A 22,966-nucleotide genomic window follows, 5' to 3' on the forward strand; every position below is an offset into this window, starting at 1 on the left:
AAAACAAAAAAAAAATTGCAAATAATTACAGCAATTAACCGCCTTCAATTTCTTCTTCAGCTTCTACTACTGCCAAACAACACCTACTGAGAGCAGTCAATACAAAATGTGTAAACAACCGCCTACACAAGACACATTTAAAAACACATGGAGTGCAACAGAATGGGACAAAATGCAAGGTACTAGTAATTAACTATGAACTATTAACTTTAACTTTACTGCCACTATAATGTAATGTCTTTGAATTAATTTAATTTGGGGATGAATCTTTTTTCCATAGCAAATTTAATTAATCGGCATATCATGCAATTAATTTGATTACAAAAATTAGTAGAATACCATTCAAAAGTTTGGGGTCAGTAAAAAGTTTTAGTGTTTTTGAAAGCCTGTTATGCTCACTAAGGCTGCATTTAATTGATCAAAAAAAATAAAAATAAAATACATTTAAAGATATAATTTATTCCTGATGACAAAACTGAATTTTCAGCATCATTTATTTCTTTTGTAACATTAAGAAATGTATTTACCATCACTTTTGATTAATTTAATGCATCTTTGCTGAAAAAAAAAGTATTCATTTCTTTAAAAAAAAATTCTTACTGACCCCAAACTCCTGAACGGTAGTGTATGTGTTCGACCAATTAGAATTATTCATGCAATGGTGTTAAATGCAAAACAGTTTAAGCATGTTAGTGCCACCAAATGCCAACAGCTGCATATGAACCAAAGGAAAAACTTGTTGCCGTATGAATTTTCGTCCCCCGTGTGAATCCATACAAACACATAGTTTCCATTAAAAAACTTTGCTTTATATTTATTTAGTTGATTTGGGTGGGATACATTAAAGGGTTAGTTCACCCAAAAATGAAAATTATGTCATTAATTACACACCCTCATGTCGTTTCACACCCGTAAGACCTTCGTTCATCTTCGGAACACAAATTAAGATATTTTTGATAAAATCCGATGGCTCAGTGAGACCTCCATTGACAGCAAGATAATAAACACTTTCAGATGTCCAAAAAGGTACTAAAAACATATTTAAAACAGTTCATGTGACTACAGTGGTTCAACCTTAATATTATAAAGACGAGAATACTTTTTGTGCACAAAAAAACAAAATAACGACTTTTCAACAATATCTAGTGATGGCCGATTTCAAAACACTGCTTTATGAAGCTTCAAAGCTTTACGAATCTCTTGTTTGGAATCAGTGGTTTGGAGCGCCAAAGACACATGATTTCAGTAAACGAACCTTCGTTACGTCATAAGTGTTTCGCAATTTCAATAGTTTATGTGACTTTGGCAGTTTGATACGTGATCCGAACCACTGATTCGAAACAAAAGATTCATAAAGCTGTTTCGAAACAAAAGATTCATAAAGTGTGAAATCGGCCATCACTAGATATTGTTGAAAAGTCGTTATTTTGTTTCTTTGATGCACAAAAAGTATTCTCGTCACTTTATAATATTAAGGTTGAACCACTGAAGTCACATGAACTGTTTTAAATATGTTTTTAGTACCTTTATGGACATCTGAAAGTGTTAATTATCTTGCTGGCAATAGAGGCCTCACTGAGCCATCGGATTTTATCAAAAATATCTTAATTTGTGTTCCGAAGATGAACGAAGGTCTTATGGGTGTGGAACGACATGAGGGTGAGTAATTAATGACAGAATTTAAATTTTTGGGTGAACTAACCCTTTAACCACTGACAACTAACCCTTTTAGCCATTGACAAAGTTGTAAGTTTAAAGCTTAAGTTTAAGGGCCCAATTTGAGTTGACCAATAGAGAAGAGCAGAGTGGCACATCGGTGAGAAATGCAAATGGTTAGAGGTTCCATTGTATGGAGGTTTTAATCCAAAATAGGTAAAATTACGAATGTACAAGGACCAGGGAAATTAGACATTACCAGCCAGTAAACTCACTGATACTTCTATAAAGGGGTTTACTACTCTGGAAGATACTCCCGTTTTGATGTATTGAGTGTGAATACGACTTTAGACCATTTGATGCTATAAACATGTCCCAAGGACATCCCGAATCAAAGCAGCACAACCTTACGCAGTGAAACAGCGCTATCTGTATTCCGCTGCTCTCAGCACAGTGTAAAGTGATTAATCCCCTCCACAGAAATCACAGCCCTCCATTACACCAATCACAGACTAAGCAGTATTATCCCGGGGTGACAACACTTGACAAATTCCCCGCTCGCCTTCACTCCTGCTTTGTGTTCCCTGTTGGCACGCCTGCTATTATTCCTGATGAAAAATTAATTTCCCTTATCTGTGGCTAAGCTCTTCAATCCAAATCCGCCATACTAGCAACTCTCTATTTACAGGTATTAAGAGAACGTGCCCACACACACACACACTTTTTGCCTGCAAACACACACCAAAGATTAATTGAACGTCTTCAGGGGGTGACATCCAATTCTGAACACCTGAAAGATACTTGATACTGGAGAGAGGGAGAGAGATAACATTGTCAGCGTGGATGAGACTGACAGCAAAACAATGTCCCTGGGTAGCATCTTGCTGATCTGTCTTTCAGCAGGCCCGCACCACTCTGTCAAATGCAACCTCATCGATTCAGCTGTCTGCAGACATTTCTCCGCAAAGACATCCCCCCCACCACAACCTCTATTAAGACTGACACCCTGTTATCTTCATCGGCCCGCAAAGCTCGCGTGCCTCTCGTCGCTTAGGACGGGTTATGGAAAAGAAAGGGAAGAGTGTTGTGTGTAACATTGTGTGATGTTGCATTGAGAAGATGGAATTCATATTATGGGGTGAATTAAGGGGATTGTTTTGTAATGAGGAATAATAAAAGGGAAATCTCTAAATTCAAAATATCTTCCTTTGTGTTCAACAGAACAAAGAAATGTACACAGTTTTGAAACCACCTGAGGGTGAGTAAATGATGACAGAATTTAAATTTTTGGGTCATCCCTTTAAAGCCAACTGATTATTTTCCTTGTCATCTGTACTCTACTGCTCTTTGTGAAGCTTTTATATCCTTTTTTAATAGAAAAATAGAAAACCTTCATCAGCAAATGTCTGTATCAAATCTAGACTCTCGTCCTTTTAATTCTAGTTCTGATCAACCTCTAATTTCTTTCCACTTTCAAACTTCAAAACACAGAAGAAATAGTCTGTAATCTAAAATCTGGCAATTGTCCTATTCCAACGTACTTAGTTACAGCCTGTTCAACTTCTCTATTTACTGATATTATTCACTCTTGTCTCTGGTACGGTTTCTTCTTCACTCAAAACTGCTGTGATAACTCTTATACTTAAGAAACCGGGGACCGATTCAAGTAACTGATCATTTTCGCCCCATTTCAAATCAACCATTTCTTTCTAAAATAATGGATAGAATTGTTGCAGCCCAGGTCCAGGATCATCTTTCTGATAATAGTTTACATGAACAATTTCAATCTGGTTTCCATTCATAACATAGTGTTGAGGCTGAATTAGTTAAGATCTCCAATGACTTGTTATTTATCTTCTACCTCTACCTCTTATCATTTGAAGTTCATACAAACATTGTCACTTGATCTGCATATTTTCACATACGTAATATTAGTCGACTTCGTCCTGCTCTCTCAGTGAGGAGCACTGCTATTCTTGTGCAACCTTTAGTGACTTCACATACTGATTATTGTAACGCTCTTTTCAACGGCCTTCCTTCAAAGCTTCTAAACAATCTTCAGTTAGTACAAAATTCAGCTGCATGAATTATTTGCAGAACTCCAGTAACTGAACATATTACTCATATATTACAACACTTGCATAGGCTCCCAGTTAAATACTGTATTGATTTTAAAATCCTACTCCTTACTTACAAGGCACTCAGTAATCTTGCCTCTTCATACTTATCTGAACATCTTCACATCTACACCCCTACTTGTACCCGTACTGCACTCACTCTTGCTCTCCCTCGAACTCGCACAACTTCTATGGGGTCCCGAGCATTTACTCATGCAGCTCCCTATTTATGGAACTTGCTTCCACTGGATGTGCGAAATAGTGAAAGTCTTCTTGTTTTTAAATCTTGTCTTTTTTAGGCAAGCTTTTATGTGATTGTATTTGTATCAGGTCTGTCCAGGCTATAATGAGGATCATCTGTTTTTTTAATGTTGATTGTTTTATCATGTTTGTAAGGCGTCCTTGAATGTCACGTAAAGCGCCTATAAATAAAATGTATAAAAACAATAATAATCAGTAATCAGACACTTCAAAATAAACTGTATTGTAACAGCCTATAATAAAACCAATGAATCTTGAATCATGTCACAGCACTTGTGGGAGTTATTTAAGATTTTGACAAATGAATTCCAGAGTAGCAGTTATAGTGGGTGCCGGTAGCCTCGTGGGCAGCGCACCGACATATAGCGCCGTTGCACTTCGGGCAACCTGAGTTCGAGTCCCGGCTCACCGATCTTTCCTGATCCCATCCGCCTCTCTCTCTCCCACTTCACTTCCTATCTGCTTACTGTCCTATCATAATAAAGGCAAAAACTATTATAGGTGGTATTCATGGGAAAGTACAGTACTTACACCTGGGCTGAAGTGTCTGACCATTGTCATTTTGTTGGGAACAGGCCCCTCAGAAGTTCTCTGCTCTAACATCCTCTTGCCTCCTTGCCGAACTGCCTGCCGATCTGCTGCATGGGCCTTGTCATTACTGTACTGTTGGTTCATCTGGTTTGGGATTTGCTCCATCCCCTGTAACACCACCCTGTCTGTGCCCCACTGATGAGGCTGATTATGCTGCATCTCTGCTGCAAGGCCTGATGGATTTCCTCCAGCCAGTGGAGCTCGTTGCCATGGCGGCTGAAGTGTGGGTACTAAAAGCTGGTATTGGTGCTGCTGTGGAGGCAGCGAATGGAATTCTGGCTGGCGCTCCAGAATGAGACAACGAGGGGGATTATTGAAGGGCTGCTGGTGCGTAACCTTCTGAGGGCAAGAACTCAGGATGCACGGCTGTTTCTGTTGATTTTGGTTGTTCCAGTGTCCAGTGGAGCTATCAGTTTGGAAGCGCTCCAGAAGCAGATGCTTCTTGTTTACGGTCCGCATAGATCGCATCCGTTCCTTATGTTTGATAACCTGCTCCCTTAGTCGCATCTGCTCCTGCAGCCTCTGCCTGTAGATCACCTCCTCCTCCTCCTCCTCACGCTGAGGATAACAAAACAGACCAGTTATGCTAATAAACAATTTAATGCTATAATCACAGCAAGCTTGGACATTTATTAGTACATTTTTTAATGAACACTTCATTAAAAAGAAAATCATTATAAGGTGCAACTACTCTTGTGTTCTGTTATTGCTTTAGGCACAGACATTCTGCTAAATATAATTAAAGCATTTTTTCAAACAAAAATCCTTTCTGATATCGGCAAATGTCTGCTGTCTGAACATGACTGAAGGAGGAGAATGCAGATAGGAGCTGGACTGATTGATTTTCAGAGCAAGGCTTTGAAACAGCCCTGACAGTGGCTATTGATTTCCTCCTGACTGCATTGTTAGAGGTAATAATTGGTCTAATGAACAGCTTTCACACAGATTGCCTGACCTTGAGCATGGGGGTGAAAGGCTCTATTACCACACACTTTTATATCAACGTCCAGAGAAAACGAGAGACACTCAAAAGCCTTCAAACACGCGATTCAAAAACTAAACAGTACAACACAGCTAATATCTAAGACTTCATTTAATAAAGTTGTGACTGTCACAGACATCACACTGACCTCTTTGTTGTTTGTCATGTTTAGGGACTTTGCAGGAAGTTTTTGAGTAGCTGGAGGAGTATGGGGCTTCACCTTGACCCTCTGACCCACATTTCTTCCCACCATCCGTGGTGCTGGTGGAGTTTTGGCAGATATCTTAGACTTGGCACTTGCTGGCTGCCTTGCAGGAATGGGCATCCCCCTGGCAACAGCCATTGGCTTGGCACTCTGCACCGTCCTGGCAACAGCTCTTACCAGCACAGCAGGTTTCTGAGTGGGATGGAGGCTGTTATTAAAGATGGATATGTGCCGCAGTTGGTAATAAGAGATCAGCTACACTAAAAGGCCACTGAGGCTTCCTGGATCAGTAAAGTTATATCAACATTTTACATGTAGTAAAACGATGAGTGAAGAAATGGGAAAAGGACCTTTACTAAAAATTGTGTAAAATCTGGCAACACTATCGTTCAAAAGTTTGGGGTCAGAATGTATTAAACTGATCAAAAGTGACATTTATAATCTCAAATAAATGTTCTTTTGAATGTTCTAAGCATCCTGAAAAAAATACATCACTGTTTCCACAAAGAAATTAAGCAGTACAAATGTTTTTAACATTGATAATAAGAAGATATGTTTCTTAAGCCGTAAAAAATAATTTTAACATTGCATCAAATCAGCATATTAAAATGATTTGTGAAGGATCATGTGACTCAGAAGACTGAAATAATTGCTGTGCTTTGCTATCACATGAATAGATTACATTTTAAAATATAATTACAAAAAGGTTATTTTAAGTTGTAATAATATTTCACAATTTTGCTGTTTTTACTGTATTTTTGATCAAATAAATGCAGCCTTGGTGAGCCTTCTACCAAAAACAAGAGGAAAAACCTTACCGACCCCAAACTTTTGAACAGTAGTGTCAAAAAAGATAAAAAAAAAACTATATTCCTTTCCAGAATCTCTTTCTAACAGTTCTGCATTAAAAAATCTCAAATTGGTAGTTATTTAATGCGTTATACATCTAACTAAAACCTAAACTAAATAAGTTGCAGCTTTACGCAACAAAATTCCCTGCCTAATGAAAGTAGATTGATTTGCTTTGTGATTGGCCACACTGGGGATGTTTTTCTCTTTGATTGACAGGCAGAGGTAAAGTTTAACTCAAAGGGTATAGTGTGTCCAATCTAAGAGCTGACTCTGTTGTTTGATGACATTTCAATTGAAATATGACATACTTTGAGGATTAAAATAAAAATGCAAACTGATCGCTAATTACACAATATGTGCTAGGAAAAATGTAAATAAAATCAGTAAAATTAGCTATGAGACTCAATGTGAGCATCAACACATAGAAAGAAAATATTATATATGATCCAGCTCAGCCCCAGCCAACTGAAGCCAAACTGGAAACAGAGTAATTGCCCAAAACTGCCTATAAACACTAGAGGGCAGCGTAGCCTATGGCTCCATCTGTCCATGAGAACAAACAGGCCTACCATTATTCAAATTTATATACAAATTTATACTTTGAAGTGCATACATGCACTCCAACAAATTTTATAAACAGGGCAAATACGCACTTGGTATTTAAGTATGGGAAGTACACTACACCTAGAGATAAAATAAAGGATCTGAAGAGTATTTATGGGGCAAAATACCTTGAGCATCAGAAGAGGTTAATAGCCCCTATAAGGCGCACATTAATCTATCAAATCACAATTGCCAGAGTCATCTCATAGATTGGAGTGGTCATTATGCTACGTCCTTTAATATTACCTGTGCCTGTGGTCTAGAGGGAGCTGTGAAGGGACAGCCAGACTGAGCTGATGGATTTTTCTGGAGAGAGCAGTGCCCACGGTGGGAAGACCCAGGCTTTGACAGATGAGTGGGCCCCTGCAAAGCTGGACTGGGCCTCAAGGGGTCACTCTCATATCCTGGAGGATGAATGGAGCCCATGGGAGCAGGTCCAGCGAGGAGCGGATTAGTGTCCAAGACTGAAGCAGAGTGTTGTTGATCAAACATATGCTGTCCTGGGAACACTGGCTCTTTAAAGGAGGGGTGAAACAAAGACAAAAAAAGAGGGGAAGTGAACATGCGGGTGCCATATTGCCATATTTCCGCTGATCTAATGTGACATCTCTACTTCTGTTTCCACCTTGGGTGTCTCTGCATACAGCAGGTGTTGAGGATGGAGCAAAGGTCAAAGAGGCAAATGGGCATTTCTGTGTAATTCAAAACATTGTAAATTCATACTCTGTGAATGATATACACTAAAATCGGAACGAGATTTTTAATGATTTTTATAAAAGTCTCTTATGCATTTATGTGAAAAAAAATACAATAAAACAGCAACACTGTAAAATATTATTACAATTTAAAATAACTGTTTGCTATTTTAATCATTTTAAAATTTTATTTATTTCTGGGATGGCAAAGCTGAATTTTCAGCATCATTACTCAAGCCACATGATCTTTCACAAATCATTCTAATTTGCTGTTTAAGAAACATTTCTTATTATTATCGAAGTTGAACACAGCTGTGCTGCTTAGTATTTTTGTAGAAACCATGATACATTTTTATTTTTTAAGATTCTTTGATTAATAGTAAGTTTAAAAGAACAACATTTATTTGAAATAGAAATCTTTTCGTAATATTATAAATGTCTTTTTTGTTACTTTTGATCAATTGAATGTGCCCTTGCTAAATAAATTAATAAAAAAAAAAAAAAAAAAGATCCAAACTTTTAACGTTAGTGTATATATTTAGGTTACAGGGTTCTAAAGTGTCCTAACTGTAAGAGAATCACGGTAACAGATGGTTCGGTTAGAAAAAAAGAAAAGAGAGAGAAAAAAAAACGAGTGTGTGCAACTAAACATACACCTTCCGAGACCGGATGTGTTTGCAGCCTTGTTTGCTCAACCGTCTGGAGCACTGTATGCATTTGGGATATGTGGTCTCACCAGGACTGCGGCAAGGTCCGGTGCGGGTCTCCTCTGGGGCAGGCTGTCCCTTGCAGGAGTGTACGAGATGACGTCCAGAGGGTTGAGGAGAGAGACCCTCTCGCAACTCAGATCCAACCTAATACAGACAAACACCAACAAATGAGCACCAAAAAACACTTATGCTGACATTCAAATAAACAATATATGTAGACCGCAGTTCATTAAAAAAATAAATAAATCACATACATAAAAATACATCATCTTCTTTTAAAATACTTTAAAACACTAAGAAAATAAAACAAAATTATTCTGCAGACTTTCAATCTCTGAAGCAAATTTAGGAGGAGGAAAGCAAAGGATAAAATAATAATTTATATTTAAATTAAATATTTTAAAATATAAATAAATAAAAGAGAAAAAGGTAGAAAATAAAAGTAGAAAAATATTTTTAATAAGTATTGTTATGTATTTATTTTTTAAATAGTATATGTACACTACTGAAGTTTGGGATCAGTAAGATTTTTTTTAAATAAATTGTTGAAAAGTGACAGTAAAGACATTTATAATGTTACAAAATATTTCTATTTCAAATAAACACTGTCCTTTTGAACTTTCTATTTATCAAAGAATTCTAAAAAAATTCACTCTTTCTACAAAAATATTAAGCAGCATAACAGTTTTCAACATAATGATAAGAAATGTTTCTTTAGCACCAAATCAGCATATTAGACTGATTTCTGAAACATCATGTGACACTGAAGACTGAAATAATAATAATATTCCTTTTACATTAATTTTTCTTTCTTTCTTTCTTTTTAGGCAAAATAACATACAATGATTGTCTTTAGTATGCTCACATTTAAGGAGAGATTTCAAATGTTAGAGGAAACTTTGCTGGCACTCTTGCCATTATGATCACGCACATCTGACATAATTGCACTGAGCTTTTTGGGGGCATATGATAACAATCCACTAATCCTTTCAAAGAAAAGCTAACCACCCTGATTTCACCTTTATCCTCTTAAATATCCATCTCGGTTCTCAAATAAGCCCCTTTTCACTGTACTTCACATACAAAAATGCCACCCTTACCCCTGTTAATTACCTGATGCTATCGTTCCTAATCTACATTCTTAACCAGAATTGATTACTCCTTTTTTTCTCCTCTCCTTGGCCTGTGTGTGAATGAGATTCAAGCCAAGTCATCCTAAACAGAAAGTTAATCAGCAGCTCTATGCAACAGACTGTGGTTCAGAAATAACTGGCCATTGTGCACTTAATCAGTTCTCCACTCAAAAGGTCAGTTCCAGCCCCCCAGTAGGATTTAATTAAAAGCACTACACAAAAGCAAAAGCCGTTTGTATGAATTTGATAACCAAGCATGCTCTTTCAATAGCTAATCCTGCATTTACAGAGAGAGAGAGAGAGAAAGAGAAAGAGAGAGCAATGAAGCAGGAGGGAGAGGGAGAGATAGAGGCAGCCGAATCTCTCCAGGGTTGGAGCCAGGTGTGGATTGCAACGCATTCAATAACGGAGATGATTTAGAGGACAATGGGAGGATGTTTCATTAGAATCATGCTCTGCCTGTTGTCTTCCACTCTCAGTATTAGAATTACCATTGAAACTGCACCGATAGAGAGGGAAGACGCTCACGCCGCTGGGCCTCTTTCCTGAAGGAGAGATGCTGTTGTGGAATCAGAGGGATGTTTATATTCAGTGCACTCTAAATTAAAAAGTGCTGTAGGGCTATCGTTGAAGAAGGTCAAATGAGGGCAAAATTATTCACTTAAAATTAATTTCGGAGGTTTCTACATAATTTATTGCAGGATAGGTAACTTTTTAATCATCTAAATATTATAATGTGCAAAAAAGATATACATCTGTAGCCAAAATCTAAACGGAGCTGAAGATAAAGTGCATAATTTTCGAAAAGTGAACCTCTATCAGTCAAATGACCTGGATTATTTGTTATGGGTTTTAACAAGACAGCGGTTAGATATTTTTCTTTTCACAAACAGCCATTTAAGTGACTTCTGACATCACTGAATTAAAAACTTGCGGGCAATCCACTGATCCATAGCAAAGAGCCTTTATCTGCCTCACTCACTATCAGAGCTGTCATTCAGCCAGTGCAAACAAACAGCAGCCAACCCATTCTCTGCTGCAATTAATGGAATTAATGAGATCTTTCACTGGAGGCAATTCATCCATTTCAATTCAATGGAATACTCAATGCAGTTGTAAAATGAAGTTTAAAATGATAGACAGGATTAATATTTAAGCACCTTTCTTCATAGAAAATATTCCGTACACACTCATGCACACACACACACACACACACACACACACACACACACACACACACACACACACCCCACAGATGGGACCCTGCATGTACGATTAGGGTGTGATTGTATGATAATGGTATGATAATCGTGATTAATCAGATGCCCACTGGCAAATGGAAGTTTCCGGGGGGCATTTTGTCACCTGCATTCTAAACGGCATCATACCAAGCCTTGGCCCGAAGACACTGCTGATTGGTTTAGGCTGAGTTGCTCTCTGAAGTGTGGCAGTCGATTGAGATTCACATTTGAGAGTGGAAAAATACACATCACATCATGGGCATCCAGAGCACATGAACATAACCGGCTTGGAAAACAATTTGTGAAGTGTGCTTGGTCAAACACCCAGACCTTGCAGCTAGAAACGGACGATAATTTTCTCCTTTTCCAAAAAATCAGCCTGTGTAATCATGTCAAATGTGCATGTACAGATTTATGAAGCCATTTTAAAAGAGGCAACGACTGATGAGTTTTTGACTTCATGGAAAGAAAACAGATTGGACCTTAGGTTCAGGTTACGTGATAAAAACGAATTTCTTGACATCACATGTGTACAGCAGAACTAATTTAAGGAAAAGATATTTAAGAATGATATTTTGACATTTTATAATGAATTAGACTGACTGAATAGAAATGTTGATGTTGGGGCATATGTACCTAGCCCGTGACCTCACATCCTATTGAGCATTAAGTCCCCCTCCTCCCTAGAAATGAAATAAACATGTGCCTAAAGCCCATATCAAACCTTTCCAGTTGCACAAGGACGCCTATCAATGTTTACAGATTCAACTCAAACAGTGTTTAGCCAGGGCACTCATGATTAATAGCAGTAGAAAACATATACACACAGCACTGTCTGTGAGTGCACACACACACACACACACACACACACACACACACACACACACACACACTGAGCGAGCAGCTGCTACTCTCTTGGATGCTCAAGGGAACCACAGCAGGCCGGGCCAGGCTTTGTATAGACATCAAGGGCACTGCAATAGAAAAGGATAACACCTATTTGACACTTACTTCGGTACAGACACCTTAACTTCCATTTCCAAGACAAGAAATGAAACTATTCCTTAGCTATTAAAGAACATTCCAATGAATAAAGAGCTTTGCAGTTTAATAGTTTATCAGTTATTTACTGTAATGACTAGAATGTTTAAGAATAAATTATTATTTATAATTTATTTATTTATTTATAATTTAATAAATTAATTACTAACAATTATAATAATTATTACTAATATTAAAATATAATGTAATCTGGAATTGCGTTATTATTGGCAATAATAACAAAAGTAATAAATAATTTAATACAATAATAATAATAATATTCTTATTATTATTAATGTATTCTGGAAATTGTATTATTGACAAAAACAACAACATTAATAAATAAAAAATAATAATAATTATTATTATTATTATTATTATTATTATGAAAGTATAATGTATTCTGAAATATTATTGCTGACAAATCACAAAAACTTAAATTATTAAAAATAGAATTATTATTATTATTATCATCATCATCAATATTGATAATACAATTACAACATACATTATATTTTATTTATATTCTTAATAATAATAATGTCAATTAATTTATTAAACTGCATTATTAATACCCCTAATTTAAGAAAATTCAATAAATGTTGAGATGAAATGGCAAACCAAAAATCTAAACCCACAGCAATATTTATCAGCTCATTATTCCATTCACAGCAATAACAGCTTGATGAAATGAAAGTAAATTTGCGAAGCCCTCAGGCAAAAAAGCTGCAGCAGGCCTGAGACTGACCTTGCCGAAAGAAGGCTCTTCTGGTCCTGAGGAAGGTGCAGATTGGCTTGAAGTGTTGTGGGTGCTCAGAAAGAGAGAGAGACTTACGGTGTTACTCAGGACTCTGGAGGGTTTCTGTGGGTGGAACGTACTTGCCCGAAGGGTGCAAGCTGGAGCAAAAAGGCCACGTTTGATCACATCTTCTAAAAGCAGTGTTTAATGATACTGTATATCTGCAACAATAGGGTCAGAACTATATGATGCTCCTCATTGAGAGATGACTTTATCAAATGTGATATCATTTGAATAAAGCCGGGCAATTCAGCACTTTACTCCAACGACGCCAGCAGACAATAGGGCTGCCACTCGAGCTGCAGAGAGAGGAAGGAGGGGCTGTGATACCTCGCCTCCGCCTGTCTGTGCCTATTAATGCCATGATCACAGATTACCGTGACTTCAGGATAGAAAGAGACAGGGGCTGAGAGGAACATGGAAAGAGAGACAGAAAGGTAAAGAAAGGGAAAGACAAAGAGAGGTCATTAACACTTAAAACTGAACAATTTCCTCTGGTGTGAGTAGCCACCTGACACATTTTTACGCTCAAATACAAATGTGTCAGAGGGAAACTGCTCAAAGAGCAACAGCCAAAAAAAATGAACAGGGCATAATTAGAAAGACATATTTTATACATTTTAATATTTATATTATTTATTATATTTTTTATATTTCATAACTTTCTGTGACCCAAAAATAAAAATGATCCCCTAATTTACTCACCCTCAAGCCATAGGTGTATATGACTATCTTCTTACAGACGAACACAATCGGAGATATATTTAAAAATATGCTCCTCCAAGCTTAATAATGGTAGTGAAGGGAAGGCCACATTTTGAAGCCCAAAAAAATGCATTCATCCATCATAAATATAATCCATATGGCTCCAGGGGGTTAATAAAGGCCTTCTGAAGCAAAGCGATGGGTTTTGGAAGAAAAATATCCATATTTAAAGCTTTATTAACTATAATAACTAGCTTCCAGCAGACGGCCGTACGCGTCGATTTGTGGTGGAAGAGTAACCTCTGACCTGACGCATGGCGAAATGACGAACATGGAAGTGCAGAGGATAGAGCAAAACAAAACACCGGTTGCAAATTAGAAGTCTAAAATGAGAATTTTTAAAGACAAATGTCGGAGGATTTTGATATAGGAGAAGAGGAGCTTGAGTTTGTTGCCTAGCCCTATTTGTTTAAACCGCGAGAGGTGTCTAAGCTTATGCTACTTCTACATCCTCCGTCATACATCGTGTCAGGGGGTTACTCATTTGGCACAATTCGACTTGAGCATTCTGCATAAGGTCGTCCACCGGAAGCTAGTTATTTGAATTTATAAGGTTTTAAATATGAACATTTTTCTTACAAAAACCTTTTTTTTTTTTTTTTTTTTTTTTAACATCGCTTCGCTTCAGAAGGCCTTTATTAACCCCCTGGAGCAGTATGGATCTTTTTTTTATATAATGGATGGATGAATGTTTTCCCCCCCTTCACAATCATTATAAAGCTTAGAGGAGCAAGGATATTTTTACATAAATATCCAATTGTGCATATACACCTAGGATGGCTTAAGATGAGTTTATCATAGGATAATTTTCATTTTTGGGTGAACTATCCCTTTAACATTGTATAAATGAACAAACAAAGAAAAATAATAACAAATACAAAATATTAAAAACGAATGTTTATTTGAAGATATTGTACTACTACATTTTACATGAAAGAAATTTAGAGATAAATATCTGTCGATTTAATATGCTTGATGTTAATGTAGCAATATTTATGAGGCAATCTCAAAAGGCAAACATCAGCATCAGGTGTGCCTTTTCATCAGGCCATTTTGAGATACTATAGAGGAGTTTACGTTAGAGCGAATGAAGACATCTGCAACTCCAGTCAGCTTTTTGCACATGACATAATGCTAATGTGGAGCTATGCATAATTTACACTCACTCTACTCGCTCCAGACATGTTAAATCAGCAGTTTCAGCCAATACTACACCAGCAACGCTTCATTCAGCATTCGTCATGGAGTCAAGAGGAAGAGGGAGAGGGTTCTCTTCATCATCAATTAAACAAATCAGAGGGACACGTTTAGAACAATACTGCAGCGCTATCAGGATGTGCAACCACTGTCTTTTGCATTAATTAAATATTATTTAGGGCTTTACAGTAATCGTCCAATGCAAAAGATGTTTTTTACCACATGAGAGATGCTAAATCCAAAGCAAAACACAAAGCTAATTTCGCATGATTGACTCAAAGTGGAAAACTGCCAAGTTATTTTGCATAATCCAAATGTCAACAACAGTAAGAGGAGCAATAACCCTTGATAATTGAAATAATTTCGTAAAGCAAACTCACCAAGCTCACATACTCACATGACAAAAGGACAAAAACCTTTTCTAAATCTATACACACACTCATTCTTGCAGTTGCCAATGAAAAATGCACAATTACATGTACTAAAGTTAATACATGCAAATAGTTGGCAGGATAAGCATTTTACGTTTAATAAATTCATAAATTCCCACTGAGTGCTGGTCTGCTGGGGCTGGGGGATGTGTTGATTATGTTAGTATGGAGTTTGTATCAATCCCCTATACTCTTGTCTGTCTATAAACCCCAAGGTCTTTCATTCCAAAGCAGAAGATCCCTGTTTACCAAAGCAGCCCTTCTTCAAGTCCTTCAATTCCACAAAACACAAAGAGGAAACTATATAAAACATCCTGATGTGCCCACAATCACCTTTGTTAAAGGACTAGTTCAATCCAGAATTAAAATTTCCTGATAATTTACTCACCCCCATGTCATCCAAGATGTTCATGTCTTTCTTTCTTCAGTCGAAAAGAAATTAGGTTTTTGAGGGAAACATTCCGGGATTTTTCTCCATAGTGGACTTTCTCCACACGTGACCTTTCCAATGTGACAATGAAATGTGTGAAGTCGTGGACACTAGTGCAAGACTAGCATTTGTGGTTAAAAAGTATGTAAATTTTTATTTTTTTAGAAAGTGACCGATTGTTTCGCTAGATAAGACCCTTATTCCTCAGCTGGGATCGTGTAGAGCCCTTTGAAGTTGAATTGAAACTGCAATTTGGACCTTCAACCCGTTGGTAACCGTTGAAGTCCACTATATGGAGAAAAATCCTGGAATGTTTTCCTCAAAACCCTTCATTTCTTTTCGACTTGAGAAAGACATGAACAAGACAAGACTTGGATGACATGGGGTTGAGTAAATGATCAGGAAATTGTAATTCTGGAGTGAACTAATCCTTTAAAAATGCTGCAATAAAATAAACAGTGACAAAACTACATAAACTGCTGAAGAACTTGACCAGCACTGAAAACCTGAGCCACTGCCACACTAACGGTAAGCAATGGCGGTTGTGAAATCTATACATCAAGCATCATATCGAATCCTCCATTTTAACCTGTCTTCCTCTCAACAGGCTATGAATCAGCAATTATTTCCTTCACACTATGTGTCACAATCAATTTCACTGCTCTGCGTAACAGAATGGTTTCGGGTGACATCTCCAATCAGTAGGTAGGGAGCACATCCCTTTAATGGAAATAGGGTGCTGCACAGGGTCATAACTTCTGACAAAATGCAAATTACATTTGTAACATAAACTGAAATGTCAATTGAGCTTTGCTAGAGCTGCTCCTAAGGTTTTTATACTTGGAAATTTACAGTGCATGGTGTGCACTAGATCAAGAGTCTAATGGTGTGAGTGAAATGGTTGTCTCATTTTCTGTTTCCTAAATCTGAAAGTTGTAATGGTTAGGATCTCTTCGTCACTTCCCAAACAACAACACTGTTTTTAGTGTTCAACATTAGTTTTTTACAGTTTTGGCCAACAAAGTACTCCACTCCAACAGAGAAATAACAAAAATTAACAGGAAGCAATTCCTTTGGATTATCTTTGGAGAAATCTAGAATATTGCATGACCAAGCATTAAAGAAAAACTGCTGAATAGGCTCCAGAGCTGAAATTATGTCAGCTTGCATATCAAAACTGAGAAGTGACCAGAGTGCCGATGGGAATCCCAGCCCCCACAAGCACCACCCCTTCTTAACTTAAAAAAAAGCCCCCCGTCCCTTTTGTGTCTCTACTCCTGACACAAACAATGCGGCTCGGTGCCACAATTGGAGGCTAACACTCTGAGCACAGAGACTGTAAACCTAACAGCAGACACCATCTGTACTGCAGGTGTATGTTTATGTTTACATTCTAGGCTAACAGCCTCTTGCTATTACATAGAGAGGTAGGTCAAAGGTGACAGATGGATCCAATTAGCTGAAGATTTAAGATATAAGCATCTATTTAGCAAACTATATAGTTAGGCTGGCAGATGACAAGGATACCATTTTTGGTTTCTTACAACAGTGGACTTGGACTTTATACTGGCAAAAGCACAAGAGTTTTTGGTTCTCAATATCATAACAGAAATACCTTATTTACCCACAGGTGTACTTGACACCCATTATTAATAAAAGTGTCAGCTAATATGTGGCTACAAAGATAAAGTTAGCAGTGGCTTGTCATGTGATGCTCAATATGGCGGCCACCACAAGGTAGGTTCATTTCATTAGGTTTAAACTTTATTATGTGAAGAAATTACTTTGATCTCAAGTGTACAGTGCTCAGCATAAATGAGTACACCCCCTTTGAAAAGTAACATTTTAAACAATATCTCAATGAACACAAAAACAATTTCCAAAATGTTGACAAGACTAAGTTTAATATAACATCTGTTTAACTTATAACATGAAAGTAAGGTTAATAATATAACTTAGATTACACATTTTTCAGTTTTACTCAAATTAGGGTGATGCAAAAATGAGTACACCCCACAACAAAAACTACTACATCTAGTACTTTGTATGGCCTCCATGATTTTTAATGACAGCACCAAGTCTTCTAGGCATGGAATGAACAAGTTGGCGACATTTTGCAACATCTATCTTTTTCCGTTCTTCAAGAATGACCTCTTTTAGAGACTGGATGCTGGATGGAGAGTGATGCTGAACTTGTCTCTTCAGAATTCCCCATAGGTGTTCGATTGGGTTCAGATCAGGAGCCACTGAATCACTTTCACCCTGTTCTTCTTCAGAAATCCAGCAGTGGCCTTAGGTGTGTGTTTAGGATCATTGTCATGTTGGAAAAGTGCACGACGACCAAGGGCACGGAGTGATAGTAGCATCTTCTCTTTCAGTATAGAGCAGTACATCTGTGAATTCATGATGCCATCAATGAAATGCAGCTCCCCGACACCAGCAGCACTCATGCAGCCCCACATAAGGACACCGCCACCACCATGTTTCACTGTAGGCACCATGCATTTTTCTTTGTATTCCTCACCTTTGCGACGCCATACAGATTTGAAGCCATCGGTTCAAAAAACATTTATCTTGGTCTCATCACTCCAGAGTTTAGAGTCCCAGTAGTCTTCATCTTTGGTAGCATGGGCCCTGGCAAACTCTAGGTGGGCTTTTTTGTGCCTGGGCTTTAGGAAAGGCTTCTTTCATGGACGGCACCCATGCATGCCATTCCTCTGCAGTGTATGCCGTATTGTGTTACGGGAAATAGTCACCCCAGTTTGGCTTTTACTACTTTAGATAACTGCAGTGATCTTGCATGCCGATTTTCTTCAACCCTTCTGATCAGAAGACGCTCCTGTCAAGGTGTTAACTTCTGTGGACGACCTGGACGTCTCTGTGAGATGGTTGCAGTTCCATCTTTTTTAAATTTTTGTACCATTTTTGCTACAGTATTCTGACTGATAAGTAAAGCTTTTTGGATCTTCTTGTAGCCTTCATCTTTCTGGTGTAAAGAAATGATTTTCTTTCTCAGGTCTTGTGACATTTCTCTTCCATGTGGTGCCATTGCTGACAGCATGAAATGGGAAGGGGTTTTAACACCCTTTTATAGTCAACTGTCTGCTGGACACCTGTGTAATGAATAATTAGAATCACCTGTGGTTGAATTTGTAGTCTAAAATTTAGCTTTGCTCCAGAGACTTTCAGTGGGGTGTACTCATTTTTGCATCACCCGAATTTGAGTAAAACTGAAAATTTTGTTCTCTAAGTTATATTATTAACCCTACTTTCATGTTATAAGTTAAACAGATGTTATATAAAACTTAGTCTTGTCAACATTTTGGAAATTGTTTTTGTGTTCATTGAGATATTGTTTAAGATGTTACTTTTCAAAGGGGGTGTACTCATTTACGCTGAGCACTATAAATGAACTGCTGAAAATCTATTAAATCCTCTTTCAAGGCTCATCAAGGTCAACAATGCTGCATTCATTTGAACAAAAAATACAGTAAAATTAGTAAATATTGTGAAATAAGATTATAATTTAAATTGTCTGTTTGTATTTTAATATATTTTAAAATCTAATGTATTCCTGTGATGGTAAACTGTATTTTCAGCATCATTACTCCAGTCTTCAGTGTCACATGATCCTTCCGAAATCATTCAAATACGCTGATTCGGCACTCAAGAAACATTTCTTATTATTAGCAATGTTGAAAACAGCTGTGCTGCTTAATTTTTTTGTGGAAACTGCAATGCATTTTTTCCAAGATTTTTTTAATGAATACAAAGTTCAAAACAGCATTTATTATTTTAAAAAGAAATCGTTTGTAACAATGTAAAAGTCTTTACTGTCTCTTTTGATAAAATTAATGCATGCTTGTTGAATACAATTTCTTTAATTTATTTATTTTTTTTTTTTTTAAATCTTACTGACCAGACCACAAACTTTGGATACATATCTCTTTTCTTCCATCAAATTATCAATTTTGGAATCAGTAGGCCTGCGTACTTTAAATGCACCTTCTCTTTTGAAATACCAAGTCAATTAAATAAAATAACTATTTACTCCTGCGTGTAAACTGGACAAAACCTTAATATCATCCTTAACTTCCATCTTTATGTTGGCCTGCTGATGGTCACTGTATTCACCAACTTTCTGCTAAATACACATAACAGTGTTTCATTACAGGCTTTATGTTTTATTGATTAATCATCTAAACATCTAATCAGCTGACATTTGGATAGAGCTGTCCCTGTATCTGATTAACATATTCAATAGCATTACCATTGAATTACTCAGTCCAGTGACAGCTTACTTGACCTTATTTTGTATTGCTCTCAATCACGTATGAAAAGATTGTGTCTCATCGTACAACGAAAGGCAAGCCTTCATTCAACAATGTCTTAGATGTCCTTGAAATAATGATACATTGACTTCACAACACATATCACTCCATTATTAGGGATAATCTCTTTCTCTGGTGGACAGGAAAACAAGAGAAGAGCATCAGTTATATCCTCCATATTTAAGTCACACAGATATCTTTTAAAGGGTCAATAATCTTTTCACCTACACAGGACGTTATCAGATTTGGTTTACGGCTTGATAGAAGCCTATGCATTATCTGAGGCTGATAATTGGCGGGGAGTCTCTCCTACAACACAAAGAGTTCTTTTCCGCAGGGATGCGGGCCTCAAGGTCAGAGCTCAGTTCTGCCATGGAGACAACAGGGGGGCATTACCTTCCACCAAACAAGCTGTCAGCACTAACTTTGTCAGGGCACAGACAAATAAACTGCTAGAGAGTGATAATAGATCTAATTTCACCTCCCTGTCACTCCCTCCCTCAAGGGAGCCGATTCCAAAGCACCGAAAGAGCTTAAGGAGGGGAAGGGAAAAAAAATAAAACGACAAAACCAATGCTATCTAAAGAGATAAAGGGGTAACTCACTTGAAATTCATCTCCAGAGGGAGCATTGATTTCGATGTCTAAAACTTCACCAGGGTCCACCTCTGTCTGCTCTTCTTTAGGACATCTGGCTTGGTCTTCAGCAAGGTGTGGAGTTTTGCACACAAGGTATGGCTTTGCAATCGCCTGAACTTTTGGTTTAGAAACACTTTCATCTTGACATCTGAAAAAAAAAAAAACACAACCTGTCAAATGTACCACAATGCAAATACAACAGTGTTCAAAAAAAAGGCAAAACTGAGGAACTGATTGATACATGTCCATTTTAAAGTAGTACTAAAATTACTGGCCATGACAGGAAATCAGTAGTCTCCAAGCACAGCATCATAATTCTTGTTTGGAGATTTGCCAGATGGGATAAAGAGCAAGATAAGGGCATTCTGAAACAACATTCCCATTATGTGCAATGTGCTTCGGCAGTGTTTGCTCTGACTGAGCAGAGCTTACTCGAAACAAAGGCTCTGGGGGGCATCAAAAATCAACCTTTATCCAACAGTTCACCTATAGACCAGGCTGCTACAGAAAGAGGAAAAGTTCATCCTACCTCATAGTTTCGTTCTCATCATCACTACGCAAAAGGTCATCGTTCAGCTCTTCATCTGATGTGTCCAAGAGATCCTGAGAAATACACCCTCGATTTAAGCACGTTCCAACCAACACTTAATGAGTCATTCATTTGAAAATAGAAGCTTTTGAACTTTTCAACACAATGAAATTTGAACAAGAACCTATGCTTCTGTACTAATGGATATCTTATTGGTTCACCATTCAATTTTGTGGTAATATTTCACATCTATAAATATTAAATAAGACTTTTTTTCTTCAGACTGCTGTTGTCTGATTAAATATACCATGCATCTGTTGAATACAGCATGCTCAGAACTTAGCACAGAAGATAAATGCCAAATAATCGATTCAGTTGGACTAAAAAAAATCTTTTTGCTATAATTCAGCTAGTCTTCTCAGTTATTAAAGCAATGTGAAGACTTTAATTTCCTTCACTTAAAATCTGGCCAATCCTCAAGAGACCTCAAACCTATCAAAGTTAAGGCTATTTCTAGTAGTAAGGTCCCTTTATCTGCAGAACACCTTGTATTTGTGCCGTAGGACACATTTAGCAGATAATATACCATTAGCTGCAAAAAATAGGACAGCTGGCCCTGTGAAGAAACCACCTGTCACAATCCTGAGGCAGAATGTGACACCATCACCTGAGACCTGGCATCTTAACAGATATTTACTGCTGTTTATCAGCATATCATACTGTGCACTGAGAATGCAATCACTTCACATGATCTTCAAGACAAGATTCAGAGATCTAGTGAGACAGCAGACTTAAATTTATTCAAATATATAAGCAGTGTTCTGGATGTAGCGCAAGCACTCACTTGTTTGGATGTCAGCCAGTCATCCACAAGAATGTCTTCCTCTGAATTACTTTAAAAGGAAAGAAGATACAGCAAGACCACTGAGCCATTTAGAAACTTGCTAGCAACACCAGTCATATTCACAGAAATAAGAGATTTATTTAAAACTTTGAACGTTATACAGACATCAAATGTGTACATGCTTACTCTACCATGCTCATGTCTATATGGCAATGAATATAAATAGATGGTAAATACTAGACATTTTTATTTCTGGATAGTCATTATGTTATTTATTACAGCTTCGGAAGGCCCGTTTAACCCAAAATGAATTCATAGCAGTATTACCTGTTCATTTCTTGAATTTGATACTTCCCTCTGAAGGTCCTCTCTTTACCCGGTTTGTCATAACCCTCATTGTTCTCTGTGAAGAGAATAAATTACAGTTTGTACGTGTTTGAATTCAAATTAACGTGCGTGCTGCATTTAGGGTACACCAAGGGTTGTTTTAATACAATAAAAATATACCAGAGAAAGTGCACTGCAGGAATATGCCAACTAATAATGCCTTTCTCTTTCAGAAAGATATAAGCCCTAAGTGCTTAAGAAAATATAAACTTGTATTGCAATGCTCTGAAACCAGTAAAATGATACATGCGTCACAAGAAAACCTCTCGTTGCGCATGCGCAGTAACTTACTTATATGGAGAACAGCGTACAGGTTTTGTAAATCCCGTTTTCGTTCTAGTTAATGTTCAGAGCGTTACACTTTATATTTTTAAGTGTCAGTTGAAAGTGTCAAGAAACACAAAATTAACGTTATGGAAGAGCGATGTTCAGCACTTCCGTGACTAAGGAGCACCGTGAACCTCCTACAAAGGTACTGCTATTTAAGCAAAAACCTTGTACGGTAATAATAATACAGTGTGACTTTTG

General features: G+C 37.3%; 1 protein-coding gene across 2 annotated transcripts in view; it reads right to left on the reverse strand.

Annotated features, from left to right (window-relative positions):
• rbm33b (RNA binding motif protein 33b) overlaps window positions 1–22,966 on the reverse strand; it is a 36,450-nt gene that overhangs the window by 9,056 nt on the left and 4,428 nt on the right. Inside the window, exons 1-9 of one of the 2 annotated variants that reach the window (XM_051875327.1) lie at window positions 22,559–22,711; window positions 22,379–22,454; window positions 22,052–22,100; window positions 21,208–21,281; window positions 20,646–20,826; window positions 8,699–8,816; window positions 7,514–7,782; window positions 5,756–6,004; window positions 4,566–5,183 (exon numbers count right to left, since the gene is read on the reverse strand). In XM_051875327.1, the coding sequence (XP_051731287.1) occupies window positions 4,566–5,183; window positions 5,756–6,004; window positions 7,514–7,782; window positions 8,699–8,816; window positions 20,646–20,826; window positions 21,208–21,281; window positions 22,052–22,100; window positions 22,379–22,386 (1,566 nt within the window). In that variant the 5' untranslated portion in view covers window positions 22,387–22,454; window positions 22,559–22,711. Of the gene's footprint in view, window positions 1–4,565; window positions 5,184–5,755; window positions 6,005–7,513; window positions 7,783–8,698; window positions 8,817–20,645; window positions 20,827–21,207; window positions 21,282–22,051; window positions 22,101–22,378; window positions 22,455–22,558; window positions 22,712–22,966 lie in introns of those variants that run through there. The other variant, XM_051875333.1, reaches the window with a different exon arrangement.

This window comes from Ctenopharyngodon idella, chromosome 2, assembly GCF_019924925.1.
Source record: "Ctenopharyngodon idella isolate HZGC_01 chromosome 2, HZGC01, whole genome shotgun sequence".
NCBI lineage: Eukaryota > Metazoa > Chordata > Actinopteri > Cypriniformes > Xenocyprididae > Ctenopharyngodon > Ctenopharyngodon idella.